The sequence below is a fragment of the Anomaloglossus baeobatrachus genome, chromosome 1 (genome assembly GCF_048569485.1).
Source record: "Anomaloglossus baeobatrachus isolate aAnoBae1 chromosome 1, aAnoBae1.hap1, whole genome shotgun sequence".
NCBI lineage: Eukaryota > Metazoa > Chordata > Amphibia > Anura > Aromobatidae > Anomaloglossus > Anomaloglossus baeobatrachus.
In genome coordinates this window covers 586,523,604-586,541,783 of record NC_134353.1, presented here as the reverse complement: position 1 = coordinate 586,541,783, position 18,180 = coordinate 586,523,604, and the positions used below count along the sequence as shown (strand labels likewise).

General features: G+C 43.6%; 1 protein-coding gene across 2 annotated transcripts in view; it reads left to right on the top strand.

Annotated features, from left to right (window-relative positions):
• Positions 1-18,180, top strand: part of TRPM3 (transient receptor potential cation channel subfamily M member 3) — a 714,819-nt gene that overhangs the window by 407,704 nt on the left and 288,935 nt on the right. For both annotated transcript variants that reach the window (XM_075317925.1, XM_075317917.1), the window contains exon 7: positions 5,987-6,161. In XM_075317925.1, the coding sequence (XP_075174040.1) occupies positions 5,987-6,161 (175 nt within the window). The remainder of the gene's footprint in view (positions 1-5,986; positions 6,162-18,180) is intronic.

Below are 18,180 nucleotides of genomic sequence, written 5' to 3'. Positions count from 1 at the left end.
GAATAAAGCTGCCTTGTTTTTGATACTTTCTGGTATTTGGCTTTGAAAATACCTGTAGTGCAGTGGCCAAGAACATAGTGATTTAACAAGACAGATTCCACTCAGAACAGGCCTTGCCATAGTCGATCAAAGAAATTGAGTGCACGTGCTCAGCATCATATCCAGAGGTTGTTTTCTATAATAGATGTATGAATGCTGCCAGCATTGCTGCAGAGGTGAAAGGTATGGTTAGTGCTCAGACCATACGCCACACACTGTATCAAATTGGTCTGCATGGCTGTCATCCCAGAAGGAAGCCTCTTATAAAAATGATACACAAGAAAGCTTGTTGTAGACAAGTAGACTAAGGATATGGATTACTGGAACCATGTTCTGTGGCCTGATGAAATGAAGATAAACTTATTTGATTCAGATGATATCAAGCATGTGTGGCGACAACCAAGTGAGGAGTATAAAGACAAGTCTGTCTTGCCTATAGTCAAGCATGGTGGTGGGAGTGTCACGGTTTGGAGCTGCATGAGTGCTACCGACTGTGGGGAGCTACAGTTCATTGAGAGAACCATGATTGCCAACATGTACCGTGACATACTGAAGCCACTGGGCAGTATTTCAAAATGATAATGACCTCAAAGACACCTCCAAGACAACCACTTCTAAAGATACTGAGGGTAAAAGTGCTGGACTGGCCAAGTATGTCTCCAGACCTAAAGCATATAGAGTACCTGTGAGGCATCCTCAAACAATATGTGGAGGGACGCAAAGGTCTTCAATATCCAGCAGCTTCATGATGTCATCACGGAGGATGGAAGAGGATTCTAGTAGCAACCTGTGAAACTCTAGTGATCTCCATACCCAAGAAGAGTTATGGCAGTGCTTGAAAATGTTGGTGGTCACACAAAATATTAACATTGGGCACAGTTTGGCCATTTTCACTTAGGCGTGTACTCACTTATGTTGCCAGCAGTTTAGACATTAAAGGGTGGTTCACCCCTTTTCAATACTGGTCACATTGATATAATTCTGAGAAACAATGTTTCTCTGAAATACCTTGTGTTGCTAATAGTGCCTGTGAGTGGCGCTATTGCAGTCTGCTCACCCCCTTCGCATGACCATCAGGCTTCATGACCTATGATGTCCGGTGATGTCATGTCAACTGAGGCAGGCCACAGTCTTCCCGAGTGACTGGGCTGTGGCCAGCGTTTCACTGCTTATCACAGCCCAGTATCACAGCCCATCATCTCCCTGCTCCCTCCTCCTTCACTGCAGAGCACATATGTAGGAGCGACGCTGGCCTGTGATGAGTGGTGAAACTCCGCCCACAGTCCAGTAACTCATGGAGATTGGGGCCGGATGCGGTGATGCCAGGTCAACAGGAAGTTGATGTGACATCACCGGACATCAGAAGTCATGAAGTTCAGGGGTCATGTGATGGGGATGAGTGGTCCGCAATAGCGCCGCTTACAGGCACTATTGGCAACAGAAGGTATTTGAGAGAAACCTTGTTTCTCAACATAATATCAATGTGGCCAGAAATGAAAAGGTGTGAACTACCTCTTTAATCGCTGTGTGTTGAGTTATTTAGACGGCACACAAAATTTACACTGTTACACAAGCTGTACACGACTACTATTGTATCAAAGTGTCAAATCAACAGTATTGTCCCATGAAAAGGTAGAATAAAATATTTACAAAAATGTGAGGGCTGCACTTACTTTTGTGATACACTGTATAAATCCCACCCTGTTTTCTGTTCTATAAGATGCTACATTTCTTTAGCAGCGGAAATAAGCAGCTTCAAAAACTCACCATTCACTCATTGTAGGCTAATAATGGGAAAACTACAGTAATTTTGAAATTATTAACAGACATGTCATGATTCGCCTCCCTATCCACATGGCTAGGGGGCAGAGCCTTCTCTCGGGCCTCACTTCCGGCCCCTGGATGCCTTAAAAGCTGACACTTCCAGTGAACCAGCGCCGGCTATAAGCTTAGCTCTGCTTTGCCTGTGATTGCTGGTCCTGTGAGTGATATCCTGATCTGTCTGTTCCTGTGCCCCCGTGCCCTTGTCTGTGTTCTGTCCCCTGGTTGTCCCTCCTGTCCTGTGTCCCCCCTCCTATTTCCCCACTCGGTTGCTTCCTCCGGTACTGACCTTAGCCTGACTTTGACTTCGCTTCTGCTCGTTCCTCCGGTCCTGCTTCTGCCCGTACGGTGTTTGACCCAGCCTGTCTGACTATTCCTCACATACCCTGCAGTTCTGCCTCTCAGCTGTGCTGATTAGGCAGTGCATGAGAACGCTGTGAATTCACTTCCTGGTTTTCATTGCTTTGTGTAGTGTCGTCTGCTACAGAGCTCTGGCTCCCCCTGGTGGCAGCATTACAAGACATTGAAGCAACTTAGAATGAAGGGAAATTTCAGATCTGTGAATGCGGCTCTGGGTGTTATTATACAATTTGTGACACAAGATCACTGTGATATAAGTAGACTATGTTCAAATGTGCAATAGACAAATTTTTTCTCATGGATGATTTATTCCTCTACAATGAAATATGTCTAATAAAAGACTCAAATGTGCTGTGTACAAAGCTTTAAGGGGATGTCCAAATAAAATAAAATAAAAATATGTTATCATCTATCCAGAGAATAAATGATAGATTATTGATTGATAGTGGCTGGGATCTGCACCGATTGGCAGAACTTCCTACTTCTATACACATTAGAATGGAGCTGCAGTGTGCATGGTCAACCGTCGCTCCATTCATTCCTTGTGGGGCTGCCAGAAAAAGCCAACTGCACCGTTTCGCAGCCCCATAGGGAATGAATGGAGCTGGATACGGGCATGCACAATGCAGCTCCATTCTTAATGAAGCTCTATCATCAAAGTTTTTATCTTCTTAATATATTGCAATAGTGATTTTATATAGCACTGTGTACTTACAATTACTCACTTTGCCTTTATACCCAGTTAATTATTTTCTTTTCTCTTCTCTTTATAGAAACAGGAAGTCTCTTGTCCATGCCTGACTTCTTTCTCTCTTCAACTTCTGACCAAGCTGTTCCCCCCTTCCTTTGCCAAGGACTTTTGCAGTAACTCATGCAGGGAACATAGACTTCCTGTTTCCACATAGAGCCTAGAAGGATTCAGCTGGTCAGTTTATAATCTCAAAATGTCATAAACCTAATGGAAAACAGAAGAATTTACTGGGTTGAAGGGCAAAATGAGCAATTAAATGTACACAGTGCTATATAATATGACGATTGTAACATATTAAGAGGATAAAGACTTTGATGGGAGTGCTTCTTGAATGGGATAAAGTGCCTTGTTGGGTATAAAAGTTCCTCGTTTTGATGATCAGTGTGGGAGGTAGATAGGTGATAACTTGTTTTCATCAGACATCACCTTTAGCGTAACAAATTTACAAGTTACTTATCTTTTTATGTAGATTTATTCTATATGTAACTGTAAAATGTGATTATGCATCTTCCCTGCTGCTCTCATTGCATTCATTTTCACCTACCTATCTGTTTTACAGTTTGCGTATGTTTAATGTAAAGAAAGGCAATGTGCCAAGCTTTAAAATAGAACTTTGTAAATGACTATTTGAATTTTTTGAAGAATTCCTGCACGGAGCATTATATATTCCAGTGACTAGTGAGTGAGAAAAGACAGCTTTACTCATCTCTGAGTCACACAGAAGGCCCATTAATTTTATTTAGAGCTTTTGTAATACTTTACTTGACTCTCCAGCCATTTACCTTAATTATAACAGTTAATTGTCTAGGCTTCCTACGATGGCACCTGTCACAATCAGCACATCATTTCGGAACTTTTTAGGTAGTGGTTGACCAAACCCTGTTGGTTCGTTGATACAAGCCAACCCCGGCCCCTCAATGCACCTGTCATGCGCCATCCGTATACACACACATGCGGATTACTTCTACTGTGTTGGACTCTGTTCACATTGCAGAGTCCGACAAGCAACCTGGTCTCTATTAAGTGCTCAGCTCGGCTGGGCATCAGCTCCGTTGCTTCCATGTAGGGGTTAATCCTTGTTGGAGCAGCGTACTGAGAGCCAGGTTGCTGATTTCCTTCCACAGCTGGTCTCATTCTATGTAAGGCTGGGGTGTGTACTTGGAGACCACCATAGATAGTTTCTGCTTACAGTTACGATATGCCGGTGTCCGTGGTGATTCTTTATTTGGTGATCAGTGACTTGTTGTCTGCGCTGCATGATTGATAGCTCCCTGGTGTGACTTACTCCTTCCTCTCTGGTTTATTCCCTCCGGTGTCATTTTGTCTCTCCTCTGTGGATATTTGCGGTGTGAGTTTGAGTTTATTTCTTTGTCTTTGTCTTATGGGTAGTGTTATTCTTCGTGTTTTGCCCAGCCCTGGGTTTGAGGGGTATTAGGTCAGGGCCGGAGAGGAGACAGGGACATGCTAGTGGCTCGACCATGACTACCTCCAAGTCTACCGTCAGGATAAGGGACAGCATAGGGTCCCCAGTCTTATGGTGAGCTCAGGAGCCCCTGTGCCATCCGTATTCCTCGTGACAGCACCATTAACGAGCACCATAGTACTATACACAAGTCGACTGGTCTTTGTTACCAATTTGTTTATGCTAGATGGAAGCAGAATGATTGCTAATATGATCATACTGTGCCCGTTGAATATTACACTATGGCTGAACACACACAGTGAGTAAAACGGAGCAAGTGAAATGCTATAAAAAAATTGCATTCCACCCAGACCCATGTAACTCTATGAGGCAGCTCCCATGAGTGATTTTTTTCTTAGCCCTAATCTGACATAGAAAACAATCGCAGCATGCTGTGGGTGGAATACGATTTGTTTTCACTCACACCCATACAAGTCTGTGGGGCGAGAGAAACATCGCATTACACCAGTGTAATGTGAGAGCAGTACAAGAATTGCATCAGCTGATAATGGAGGAGAAAGGGAGAATAATCCCTCCCTCTCCTCCGCAGAGCCCACACTGTCCTCCGCGGCTGTGCTGCGATCGCAGGATCAGATCACAGTGGCTTGACAGTCGCATGACACTCGGCTTACACTCCAGAAAAGCGGGAGCCGAGTGTCATGCTATTCACTCGCATTAATGACCATGTGGCCCCAGCCTATCTGCAGCACATCTCCTGTGCCAATGATAATGATAGTTTTATTTTTGCCAGCATTAGTCTGATCACCCAAGGAGCGTTTTGTTTAATCATCAGGATATAGCTGACATGGTTACACTAGAATAAAACCGTGAACGAGCATTGATATTAACATTTGTTCACTAATTAATTTTTTTACTTGTAGCATTGTAGACATATGTGAAGTTAATTTTGCTCCATTTACCAATTTGTCGAATTCAGATCCAAAATTCTGCACCAAATTTTATAGTTAATGGAACGTCTAAATGCTAAAATATGAAATAGTAAAAAGTCAGTAATTGATACGTATTTCAATCATTTTCTGGTGACATTCTTGTAAGATCATTTAACGTGAGCATCTTGAACAGCTGGTTATTGCTATTAAGATAGAAAAATGAACAAATGTTTCACAGGAAATTCACCCTGACAGAATCCAATGCTTGACAGAAACACTATTTATCTTAATCAAGTTAAATAGGGTTTAGCATATTTTATTCCAGTCCATATGCCGATTATACTTATACTACTGGGGATACAGATGTAGCATTGGGTATATAGCAGTAGATAGTTTACTTAATAACATTGTCATGCGTTTATATAGTTTTAATCAAATCTGATCAATTGTCATGCATAAATCTCTTTTACCCTCATGGGGGTTAGTGCTAATTCAACAGTCAATTCCACAGATAATATTTAGAAAAAAACACATATACAATATCAAATAAGTGTTAATATATTTATATAAATGAGATTTACTGTGTTACTAAACCTAAAATGTGTTTTTCCATCAATGTATTTATGCCAAGCTGTGGATGTGGTTATTGTTTTACTTCTACAGGAATTGGTCAAGGGGTTCCAGTGGTGGCGCTCATTGTGGAAGGTGGACCAAATGTCATATCAATTGTCTTGGAATATCTGCGAGATAGCCCCCCTGTTCCGGTTGTGGTGTGCGATGGAAGCGGACGTGCATCCGATATACTTGCCTTTGGTCATAAATACTCAGAAGATGGAGGGTAGGCTAATCATCATATTCTAGATATATAAAGTTTAATTATTGTCCATCATTGTTATTATGATCATTAAAGTTTTGCTCCGCTAAGTAACTTTTACAAAATGTCTGTTTTTTTCTGAGATGAAGTAGGTTGTCCAGCATCGAAACAGATTTATGCCTACCTGACCACAAACCACTTGGATATAGCCGTTTACGATCAAAACACTGTCTATATGTCTTGTAATAATAGAGAGCTATGTGATAGGCACCACCATATTTATACAGTGCATATTCCTACTCCTCTGAACACCCTTGGAAATAATTATCCGTATTTGTGAGGTTAATGTGACAAGATATGTTAATCTGATCTGATTTCCATGGCTACAATACAATGACTTTGTTCATGTGAAGAAACAGAAGTGGAAGATATCTGAAGATTGGCAATAACAACATTATATAGCAGAGAATTCCTTCATAAAAATTTGTGATGTCAAATACCAAGCATTCAGAAGACTACCTTGATGAAGTCCAGGTTTTTCTTTGGAAGACTTAAGTTAAGGTCCCACAATAAGTTTTTGATGCTACATATTTTTGCTCTGCAAAAAAAATCAGTGTCTTAAGGGCGCTTTACATGCTACAATAAATCTTACGATGTGTCGGCGGGGTCACGTCGTAAGTGACGCACATCCGGCATCGTAAGTATGATTGTAGCGTGTAAAACCTCCGTGCAATTGCAATTGAACGAAAATCCGTTCATCGCATGCACGTCGTTCATTCCTCAAAGATTGAATGTACGGGTGTGCATTGTTCCTGAGGCAGCACACATCGCAGTGTGTGACACCCCGGGAACATTAAACAACAGCTTACCTCCGTCCGCGGCTCCCGCCGACAATGCGGAAGGAAGGAGGTGGGCGGGATGTTTACGTCCCGCTCATTTCTGCCCCTGCGCTTCTATTGGCCGGCTGCCGCGTGACGTCGATGTGACGCCGAACGTCCCTCCCACTCCAGGAAGTGGACATTCGCCGCCCACGTCGAGGTCGTATGGACGGGTAAGTATGTGTGACGGGGGTTAATCGTTTGTGCGGCACGTTCAACAAATTGAATGTGCCACATATACGATGGGGGCGTTGCAAATCGCATACGATATCGTATGCGAAATTGCAAAGTGTAAAGCAGGCTTTAGTCTGGCTTCACATGATTAGAGATGAGCAAACCTTTGGAAGTTCAGTTCGGAGGGCACATTCAGACCTTAGATAATGTTCGATTTGTGACACTGACTTGATCCGAACCTCAATGGAAGTCAGTAATTGGGCAGTTCATGTCTCCGCCCACACACAGCCAGCCATAAACAGATCACTTTTAGGGGAGAGTGGGCTGGGTTATTCAATTTTTTTTTTTTTGTGGGTGTGCACACTACATCAGATGACGCTGATTTTACCCCCAGTGTGAGCCGTTCAAACACTGCACGCGGCTCACACAGGGTGAGCATCAATCATACCCAAGTAACGCGCTTCTCGCTGAGTGGTTTGCACTCAAAGCTCTCTCAAACTTCAAACCCAAACTTTTGTTTTTTTGGTAGTCGGTTTCCGAACCTGAACTTTGAACCTTGAACCTCAAGTTCGCTCATCTCTACACATGATGTGTTTTTGGTGAGTTGTTAACGCTGTGTATTTTTGCTGTGTCAAAACCCAACATATTCCAGAAAAGTGGATGGGATTTATAGAAATCTCCTGCCCACTTTGCTTCTTTATTACTCAGCGTAAACTGATCATTGGCATGTTTCAAATCCACAACATATCAGGTTCTCTTGTGGATGGGCAGAGTTTTAGGTGCAGAATTTCCCAGTAGACTTGCATTAGATGCTAAAAATCCACAGGCAGAAACAGTGTAAAAAAACATGATAAAAACGCATGTAAATAAACGGCACTCAAAAAAACACAATGAAAAAGATGCAAGTAACTCAATCTGCAACATCAAAAACTCACTAAAAGCTCATCATGGGAAGTAGGGCTACACAAATTGCAGTGACATGTTACAAAATTGGATGTTATTCTTTCCTATAGTTTTGTGTTGTGATTAGTCCAGCATATGTTTCTATTTGTGTTGATTTTCTGTCGCTAGCCACAAGTTGCCCTCAGACACATTTGCCAAAGACTTTAATGCAAGTGGCACATGACATGCATCTTTTATTATTATTATTTATTATTACAGCGCCATCAATTAAATGGCGCTTTACATGTGAAAGGGGTGTACATAATAGGGACAAGTACAATAATCATAAACAATACAAGATACAGACAGGTACAGGAGGATTGAGGTCCCTGCCCACGAGGGCTCACAGTCTACAAGGGATAGGTGAGGATACAGTAGGTTAGGGTAGAGCTGATTGTGCGGCGCTCTATCATACTGAGGGTTACGGCAGGTTGTAGGCTTGTCGGAAGAGGTGGTTCTTCAGGTTCCTTTTGAAGCTTGGCAAGGTAGGCGAGAGTCTGATGTGTTGTGGCAGAGTATTCCAAAGTATGGGGGAGGCACGGGCGAAATCTTGGATGCGATGGTGGGAAGAGGAGATGAGAGGGGAGTAGAGAAGGAGATCTTGTGAGGATCGGAGGTTACGTGTAGGTAAGTACTGGGAGACTAGTTCACAGATGTAGGGAGGAGACAGGTTGTGGATGGCTTTGTATGTCATGGTTAGTGTTTTGAACTGGAGTCGTTGGGCAATGGGAAGCCAGAGAAGGGATTGGCAGAGAGGAACGGTCGGGGAGTAGCGGGGGGACAGGTGGATTAGCCGGGCAGCATAGTTTAAAATAGATTGTAGGGGTGCGAGACTGTTAGAAGGGAGGCCACAGAGCAGGAGGTTGCAATAATCCAGGCAGGAGATAATAAGGGCATGTATTAGGGTTTTTGCAGCTTCTTGGGAAAGGAATGTACAGATCCGGGAAATATTTTTGAGTTGGAGGCGGCAGGAGGTGAAAAGGGCTTGGATGTGTGGCTTGAAAGAGAGATCAGAGTCTAGGATTACTCCTAGGCAGCGAGCGCGTGGCACTGGGGAAAGTGAGCAGCCATGGATATGTCAAGTGGGGGAGTTGAGTGAGGAGGAGGAAAGACAATGAATTCTGTTTTGTCCATGTTCAGTTTTAGGAATCGAGCAGAGAAAAAGGATGAAATAGCAGACAGACATTGTGGGATTCTGGTTAGTAGGGAGGTGATGTCAGGTCCAGAGAGGTAGATCTGCGTATCATCAGCATAGAGATGATACTGAAAGCCATGGGACTCTATGAGCTGTCCCAGGCCGAAGGTGTAAATGGAGAACAGCAGGGGTCCAAGAACTGAACCTTGGGGGACCCCAACAGATAGGGGGCGAGATGAGAAAGTGGTGTGCGAGTGGGAGACGTTGAAAGTTTGGTTGGATAAGTATGAGGAGATCCAAGATAGCGCCAAGTCTGTGATGCCCAGAGATGAGAGAATTTGTAATAGAAGGGAGTGGTCTACTGTGTCAAAGGCCGAGGACAGGTCCAGGAGGAGGAGGACAGAGTAGTGTTGCTTGGCTTTTGCGGGTAGTAGGTCGTTAGTGACTTTGGTCAGGGCAGTTTCAGTGGAATGATGGGGTCGGAAGCCAGATTGTAACCGATCAAAGAGAGAGCAGGAAGAGAGGTATGAGGACAGTTCAAGATGCACATGCTGTTCCAGTAGTTTTGAGGCATAGGTGAGAAGTGATATGGGGCGATAGTTTGACACAGAGGATAGGTCAAGGGAGGGCTTTTTGAGGATGGGTGTGATTGAGGCATGTTTAAAGCATGAAGGGAATACACCAGTTCTTAGTGATAGGTTGAAGAGATGGGTTAGGGCTGGGATGAGGACTGCGGTGATGTTGGGGATGAGATGCGATGGGAGCGGGTCAAGTGCACAGGTGGCTAGATGTGATCTTGAGAGTAGAGTGGAAAGATGTTCTTCTGTCATGGTGGAGAAGCTGGATTTTGAGGAAGAAGGCTGAGTAGTTGTGAGGAGTGGCTGTGGGGATTGTGGACCAAAGCTTGCTCTGATGTTGTCAATCTTCTGCTTGAAGAAAGAGGCAAAGTCTTCAGCTGAGATGAGAGGAGAGGGAGGTGGTGCTGGAGGACGGAGGAGAGAATTGAAAGTGTTGAATAGCTGTTTAGGGTTGTGGGATAGAGATGATATGAGGGATGAGAAGTAGGTTTGTTTTGCAGCGGTGAGTGCAGACTTGAAAGTGGTGAGAGCTTGTTTGTATGTAACGAAGTGCTCAGTGGAATGAGACCTCTTCCATCTGCGCTCAGCAATTCTGGAAGCCTGTCTCAATTCTTTAGTCTGACTCGTGTGCCAGGGTTGCCTGTTGATTGTGCGGGTATTGGTGTGTGTGAGGGGGGCAGCTGATTCGAGGGCTGCAGAGATAGTGGTGTTGTATAAAGTGGCAGCAGCATCTGCATTGTTTGAAGAAGCAATGTCTGCAAGAGGGAAAAGAGACTGAGAAAGTGAGTGTAAGTCAAGGTGATTGAGATTTCTGCGGGGGTGTGAAGGTTTGTGGAGGGGGGGTTGGGTACTTGGAGAAGAAAGAGAAGAGAGTGTGAGTAGGTTGTGGTCAGACAGGGGTAGGGGTGAGTTAGAGAGGTTAGATAGGGAACAGAGGCGAGTGAAAATGAGGTCCAGCGTGTGGCCATCTGTGTGAGTAGCTGCAGAGGACCATTGAGTGAGGCCGAAGGAGGAAGCGAGTGTTAGACGTTTAGCGACAGATGAGTGAGAAGTGTCAATGGGGATGTTAAAGTCACCCATGATGATGGTGGGGATGTCTGTGGAAAGGAAATGTAGTAGCCAGGTGGTGAAATGGTCAAAGAAGGCAGTGGCAGGCCCTGTAGGGCGGTAAATGACAGCCAGTTGGAGGATGGAATGCGTACGAAGTGCACCTCAAAAGAGGGGAGAGTAACCGAGGGTGGTAGTGGAATTGGGGTAAAGGAGCATTGGTTGGACAGGAGCAAACCAACTCCTCCACCATGCTTGTTACTGGGGCGGGTGTGTTTGAGAGAGTTGGAGACCACCATAAGAAAGTGCAGCAGGAGAGGCAGTGTCAAAGGGGGTGAGCCAGGTTTCAGTGATGCCAAGGAAGGAAAGTTTATTAGTGATGAAAAGATCATGAATGTAGGAAAGTTTATTGCACACAGAGCGAGCGTTCTATAGAGCTCCTGTTAGTGGGACTGGGGGAGCCGGGGCTGGGTGAATGGGTATAAGGTTAGAGAGGTTGCGGAAATTAGTGTTAGAGTGTGGATGACAGTTAGATGTGATTATGGGGATGTTGTGAGGTGGGCCGGGATTTGGGGAGATATCCCCAGCAGTGAGGAGAAGCAGAGAGAGTGTTAAGGCCCAGTCACACTAAACAACTTACCAGCGATACCAACAACGATCCAACCTGATAGGGATCGCTGGTAAGTTGCTAGGAGGTCGCTGGTGAGATGTCACAGTAGCGACACTCCAGCGATCCCACCAGCAACCTGACCTGGCAGGGATTGCTGGAGCGTCGCTACACAAGTTGCTGGTGAGCTCACCAGCAACCAGTGACCAGCCCCCAGCCAGCAGCGCCGCGTGGAAGCGATGCTGCGCTTGGTAACTAAGGTAAATATCGGGTAACAAACCCGATATTTACCTTGGTTGCCAGCGCACACCGCTTAGCGCTGGCTCCTTGCACACCTAGCCACAGTACACATCGGGTTAATTACCCGATGTGTACTCTGCTACGTGTGCAGGCAGCAGGAGCCGGCTTCTGCGGAGGCTGGTAACCACGGTAAACATCGGGTAACCAAGAAGCCCTTACCTTGGTTACCCGATATTTACCTTCGTTACCAGCGTCCCCGCTCTCATGCTGTCAGTGCTGGCTCCCTGCACACAGCCAGACTACATATCGGGTAATTAACGCGATGTGTACTGTGGCTACGTGTGCAGAGAGCAGGGAGCTGGCACTGGCAGCATGAGAGCGGGGACGCTGGTAATGAAGGTAAATATCGGGTAACCAAGGTAAGGGCTTCTTGGTTACCCGATGTTTACCGTGGTTACCAGCGTCCACAGAAGCCGGCTACTGCTCACTGCACATTTAGTTGTTGCTCTGTCACTGTCACACACAGCGATGTGTGCTTCACAGCGGGGGAGCAACAAACTAAAAAATGGCCCAGGACATTCAGCAACAACCAACGACCTCACATCAGGGGCCAGGTTGTTGCTGGATGTCACACACAGCGACATCACTAGCAACATCGCTGTTACATCACCAAAGTTGTTCGTTAGCAGCGATGTTGCTAGCGATGTTGCTTAGTGTGACATGGCCTTTAGTAGGTGGGAGCAGGAGAGGCCATGAGGTGGCCGTGTGTGTCTGGAGACACTGGGTGTAAAGTGGAGGAACAGATCTGATGAGAAGGTGAGATAGGTGGGGAGGATGCAGGGAGAGATGAATAGCTCATTACTGGGTGTAGGGATTAGAGGGGAAGATAGAAAGTGAAGTATTTTAGGGGTGAAAGTAAAAACACATACAAACATTGTTTACTTTGACTATGTATCCAGTTACCTTCCGGTCCCTTCCGGCCCAATTCGGGCCTAATTCATTTTCTGCACACTTAAAGATCCACACTTAGGGATCCACACGCCGACATCTTCTGTTTTATTTACAGCATTACATCTCTACAATAGTCATAGAATAGCAGCAAGTCGCCATGAAGCCTCAGCTTTAGGCTAGGGCTACACAGCAACATTTGTCATGTGGCACTGTACTCACAATATCGCATTGAAACATTGCATCTAATCATCTTTTATTTTATTGTTTTGCAACCTGCGACAGACTCAAAAATGTTTTCGAGGAGTTGGACTTTCCGTCACAAGTCGCATCAACCAACTTGCCATAGACTTTAATACAAATTGTAAGGGATATGCAACTTTTCACAACTTTTTATTTTACAACAAAATCAGAGCTGTAAGTCACACAACAGCAAGTTGTAGACATGTTGCAAACTTGTTTTTGTTGCTTGATTTTTCAGAGAATTACTGCCACGCTACAAATGTAGCCATATAGCCCTATCCTTAGGCCAAGCCTACAAGATTCTTTCATGCGCCAAAAATATTTTTGCAGCTAGTTTGCACCTTGGTAAAAAAAAACTCACCAGAAAAAGCTATTAGCCAACAAGAGTCAAATCCACTAGAAGGATGCAGCTGGCTCCCCCATGATAAAGGCGGGGGAAAACAGGTACAGAATACCCATGAGACAACCACTCTCGGCATACCATATCATGGATGGGGTGTTTGCTAGTATTAGACATGTACACTGATGAGGCTCGCATAGGGCGCGGATCACACAGGTACGTGGGGTGTACAGTATGCAGCAAGTCATAGAGTAACACCATAGGAAATCATTACATCCAAAGTTGCAAAGTGTCTCTGCAATTTCAATCTTGCACGACATATGTTGGCATGTACCTCTAGCCTTATACTAATAGGAGTTGTCCAGTCTAAAGCCACAAGTCTGCAGTCACTCTATGCAACTGTAGACTTGTGAATCCTCACAAGAATTCTCCACTAGGGGGCGCGGCTTCATGCTATACACTTGCATTTACTAACTCCACGCCCATCTAGTTGGATTATGGCTGGGAGTATTCATATTGCATACTCGCGACCACATGACCGCTGTTCCCGGCTCTGACACTGAATCCTCACAGCGCACAGTACCTGAGACGTGAGGATTCGGAAGTCTGTAGTCACATAGAGTGACTCATAGAGTGAGTGCAGACTTGTGGATGTAGACCAGACAACCCCTTTACTTTAAATCCTACATCTATTAGCTCATTTTATTTGAAAGGACCATGTTCCCCAAAGACCCTTATTTGCCATCCTTTTTGTGAATCTAAAAGCATTTTTATTGAACTTTATAAAAGGACCCGGTGGAAATCTTCAGATGATGCAGGTCACAAGCCTGAAAACAAATGAAAAAAAAAATGAAATACGGTAACCCAAAAGAAAATAATAAATGATGAATCCTTCATATATAAAGTATGAGAATCAATAACAGCAAAATTCTGTAACACTATCTAAACAATGCACACAACATTGGATATAAAAAAAATCAAATTTAATCCAATGATTTATATAAGTATATCATCAGTAATATGAAGCAAATCCATTGTGGATAGTAAAATGAAAGTACGAAGTAAGAAAATGTAGGAAAGACCCCAATAGCAGAGTAGCATAGTGAGGTTGAACAAAGGCAGTTCAGTATTGTTCAATATATTATTTTGCAATGTTGATTCAGAAGAGATCAATTATGCTCACTCTAAGGAATAATAAAAATTTCCTAACTTCTAATTTGAAGAATAAATCCCTAGATCAAAGACATATCTCCAGAAACCTGCTACAAAATTGATAAGATATCCAGGCCCCTTGCAATATAGCCATCACAGCCTGCTGTAGAAAGGTTTCTCTGATCATTATTTCACTGCTCTTACAGTAAAGAAAGCCCCTCTAGGTTTATGTCAATTACCATGTTTTATAAATGCTGATCTGTAAACAATCTCTTGTTTTTGAAACTACGATCAGAGTATAAGAATAGTTTACCTTCATCTTTTTCTCAAGATTTCTAAGTTATGAAGAATGAGGTTTAGCACTATGATGAAACATCATTGACTGGTTTAAATGTTTAATGAACTTAGTTGGGTATTTTAAAGGGAACCTGTCACCAGAATTGTCCCCTTTAAGCTGTGGCCACCACCAGTGAGCTCTCATATACAGCATTCTTGAATATTGTATATAAGAGCCCAGGCGGGTCTGATGGGGGTCGCTGGTCTTGGACCAATGCCTAATATAGTCCTTCCATTGCCGTCTTCCTTACCAGCTCCATGTGGATGACACATCCTACGTCATCCACACAGAAGCTTCCATTGAGCCTGTGCGCATGCGCACTTCTCTCTTCTCATAGTATTGCAATGCGCATCTTTGACCTTTCCTTGAGGTTGCGCATTACAGTACTTTGTGTTGTCCTCAGCAGGGCAGAAAGAAGTGCACAGAAGCGCAGTGGAGGCCTCTGTGTGGATGACATAGGAAGCATCATTCACATGGAGCAGGGATGCAAGACAGCGATCGCAAGAAGAAAGAAGGCGCCAAACCGAGAGCAGCGACGCCCATTGAACCGGACCGCCCTGCTGGTGAGTATAATAAAATATGTTTTTCATGTTATACAGAGTAGTCTGGGCACTTATATATAGTATTTTAGAATGCTGTATATAGGGGGTTACTGGTGGTGCTCACAGCTTATAGGGGACAAATCTGGTGATAGGTTCCCTTTAATGTGGCCAAAAAAGAATATATATAAACAATTATACATCTGAATTTATACTATAAACACAAGGAAAAAATTATGAGAACAGGATTGGCCTGATTATAAAATAATGTTTTCACAAATTAACATACATTGACTTGACAACCAAATATACACATATTTTTCTTTCAATAAGCCATAAGTTATCCTTTCTCTTTTGATGAGCATTGAGCAACTTATTCCAGAAAACCTTCTTACTATTACACCGCAGTGGTGGAGCAGGCACAAGAGCTGTGCCTGCATCATCATTTGCGCTTGCAGAGTGACTGTATTATACAACTGATATCCCAATCTAATAGCTGTGTAATCATAGGATGCCAATGAGTTCCCATGGCAATCTGCATGATGGCTCAGTGGTTAGCACTGCTGCATTGTAGCCATTGCAGTACTGGATCCTGGGTGCAAATCCCACCAAGAACAACATCTGTAAGGAGTTTGTATGTTCTCCCTGTGTTTGTTTAGCTTTCCTCCAGGTTCTCCGGTTTCCTCCCACACTAGAAAGACATACTGATAGGGAATGTAGATTGTGGGGACAGTGTTGTTGATGTATATAAAAGTGCTATGAAATTAATGGTGCTATATAAGCAAGTAAAATAAATAAATCTGAAATGTGATGTATTCATGTACCAGTCAAATGCTTGTGTAATGTGAGGGCACTGGGAGGTAGTCACGGATGAGGATTTCCTTCTGGTAAGTGCCCAGCCCCACTTCACAGGAAAAGTGTTGTGGCCCTGACTGGGTTTGTGGATAGGTGTGGTGCTGCTCATACCTTTCTGGAGGTCACATGATGGTGCTGTTTTGGGTAGGCCAGGATCGGATCGTGAAGGCAACGAAGATGGAGGCTGGTAGTTGTTATTAAGCAACAGTCTCTGGATGACAATTCTGCACAAGATGTGGCAGTTACGTTTCATATCGGACATTCCTTTTACACAAAGCACCAACAGACACACTTCCTCCAAGTTCACCTCAGTTGTTATTCTCATGGATGTTCCCAGTCCTACTGCCACCACCCAACTTAGCATAACAGAATGACAAGAGAAAGTCATTCTAGTTGACCCACGGTTCTGCATCCACCCAGCAACAGGGAGTAATGATGGTTTAAGATCTGCATACTCATTTTGCATCCAACACTGTTCCAGCCCATTACCTCTCAGTGGTAAGCTACTCAGGGCCTGCTACTAAGTGCCTGTCTCTAGACCCCACAAGGATGGAATTCGGCTTCTTTACCAGTTTCAGGTTTAGTCGCTGATCTCTGTTCTTTGTTACAACCACCCTCCGTATGTCTGTTCGTTCTCTCATGCTACTCTTGTTTGGTCTCAACGTTGCTGCTTTCACAAGTCACCCATAAAATGCAACCAAAACACGACTTGACAGATGTGCATCCTAGCCAATAATTGTTCCCAATCTGAATTCTAAGATGGAGTCTGGCCCTAGGACAGCGTTGTGGGCTAATCCCCAGCTCAACTGTTTCTTTCCCCGCAGTCATTGTTTAACCAACACTGCTACATCTATACACTACACTACATCTTATGCATTCCTATAGCTTATATTAACAACAACCCAAAAGTCCCATGGGCTCATGTATGGCGTTACTTTATACCTTATCACACATATACATTTAAGAAGAAGTTTTAGTGTCTTCATTGATAGGAACTTGACCAGCATATTATACAAGTTAAACTGTCTCTAAATTCCTGTGAAATTCATGTTTACATAAGTTATAAAATCCTTGACATCATTTCAGACCCTCTCTACACCAAACTAAAGGGTGCTTTAGAAGCTGCGACATCGCTAGCGATCTCATTAGCGATGTAACACGCCAGATCGCACACACGATTTGCCGAGATCGCACATGTTACCAGCGCTACAAAATGACCTATGTGTGATCTCAGCAAATCTTATCTGTGATCTGGCGTGTCAAATCGCTAACGAAATCGCTAGCAATGTCGCAGCGTGTAAAGCACCCTTAAGCCCTCCATATTCTTCCATATGGCACCATACAGCTTAGGATATCATTTCTTCATGTAGGAGAGTATTATTATCTATACTAGCTGTGCATGCTGTTTACAGTATCTCTAGTGTATATGAGATGCAGCTTCAGACTTTCTCCTTGCCTCCTGCTTATACTAGCCATTGTGGAGAAACCTATCACATGCATGAAGAAGAATAGACTGTCTCAATCTATATCATAAAGAATACACTTAGGGGGTGAATTTTGTTAAGACTGGTATTTCATGTTAGTGGGAGAAGAAGAAATGAACATGGCAGACAACCCAGAAATGACAAGTCAACTAAAAGACGCATACACTATCATAAACAGGACCCTGTAAATTATTCTTAATAACAATAACCTATGCTGCACTATTTTGGCAAATAAAAAATGTTAGACTGCTGTTTCACAGATTTATTTAGTCTCCATGGTTAACTTTTTTTTTAAGAAAAGGGAAATTATGTTTTTATTATTAAGTCATATGTACACCAAAATGGTATCAGTAAAAACCAGTGGAAAAAAAAGTAATCAAAAAGCTTCATTGATGGAAAAAAAAAATTAAAAAAAATTGATTCATAGATTGTGACAAATAACAAGCTTTCTTAAAGTTATTCAGAAAATAAGGAAAAACCGGGCACAGCTTCCAGCCGGCAATTAGTGCATATCTTCGATCCACGAGACTGGCTTTCGCTAGTG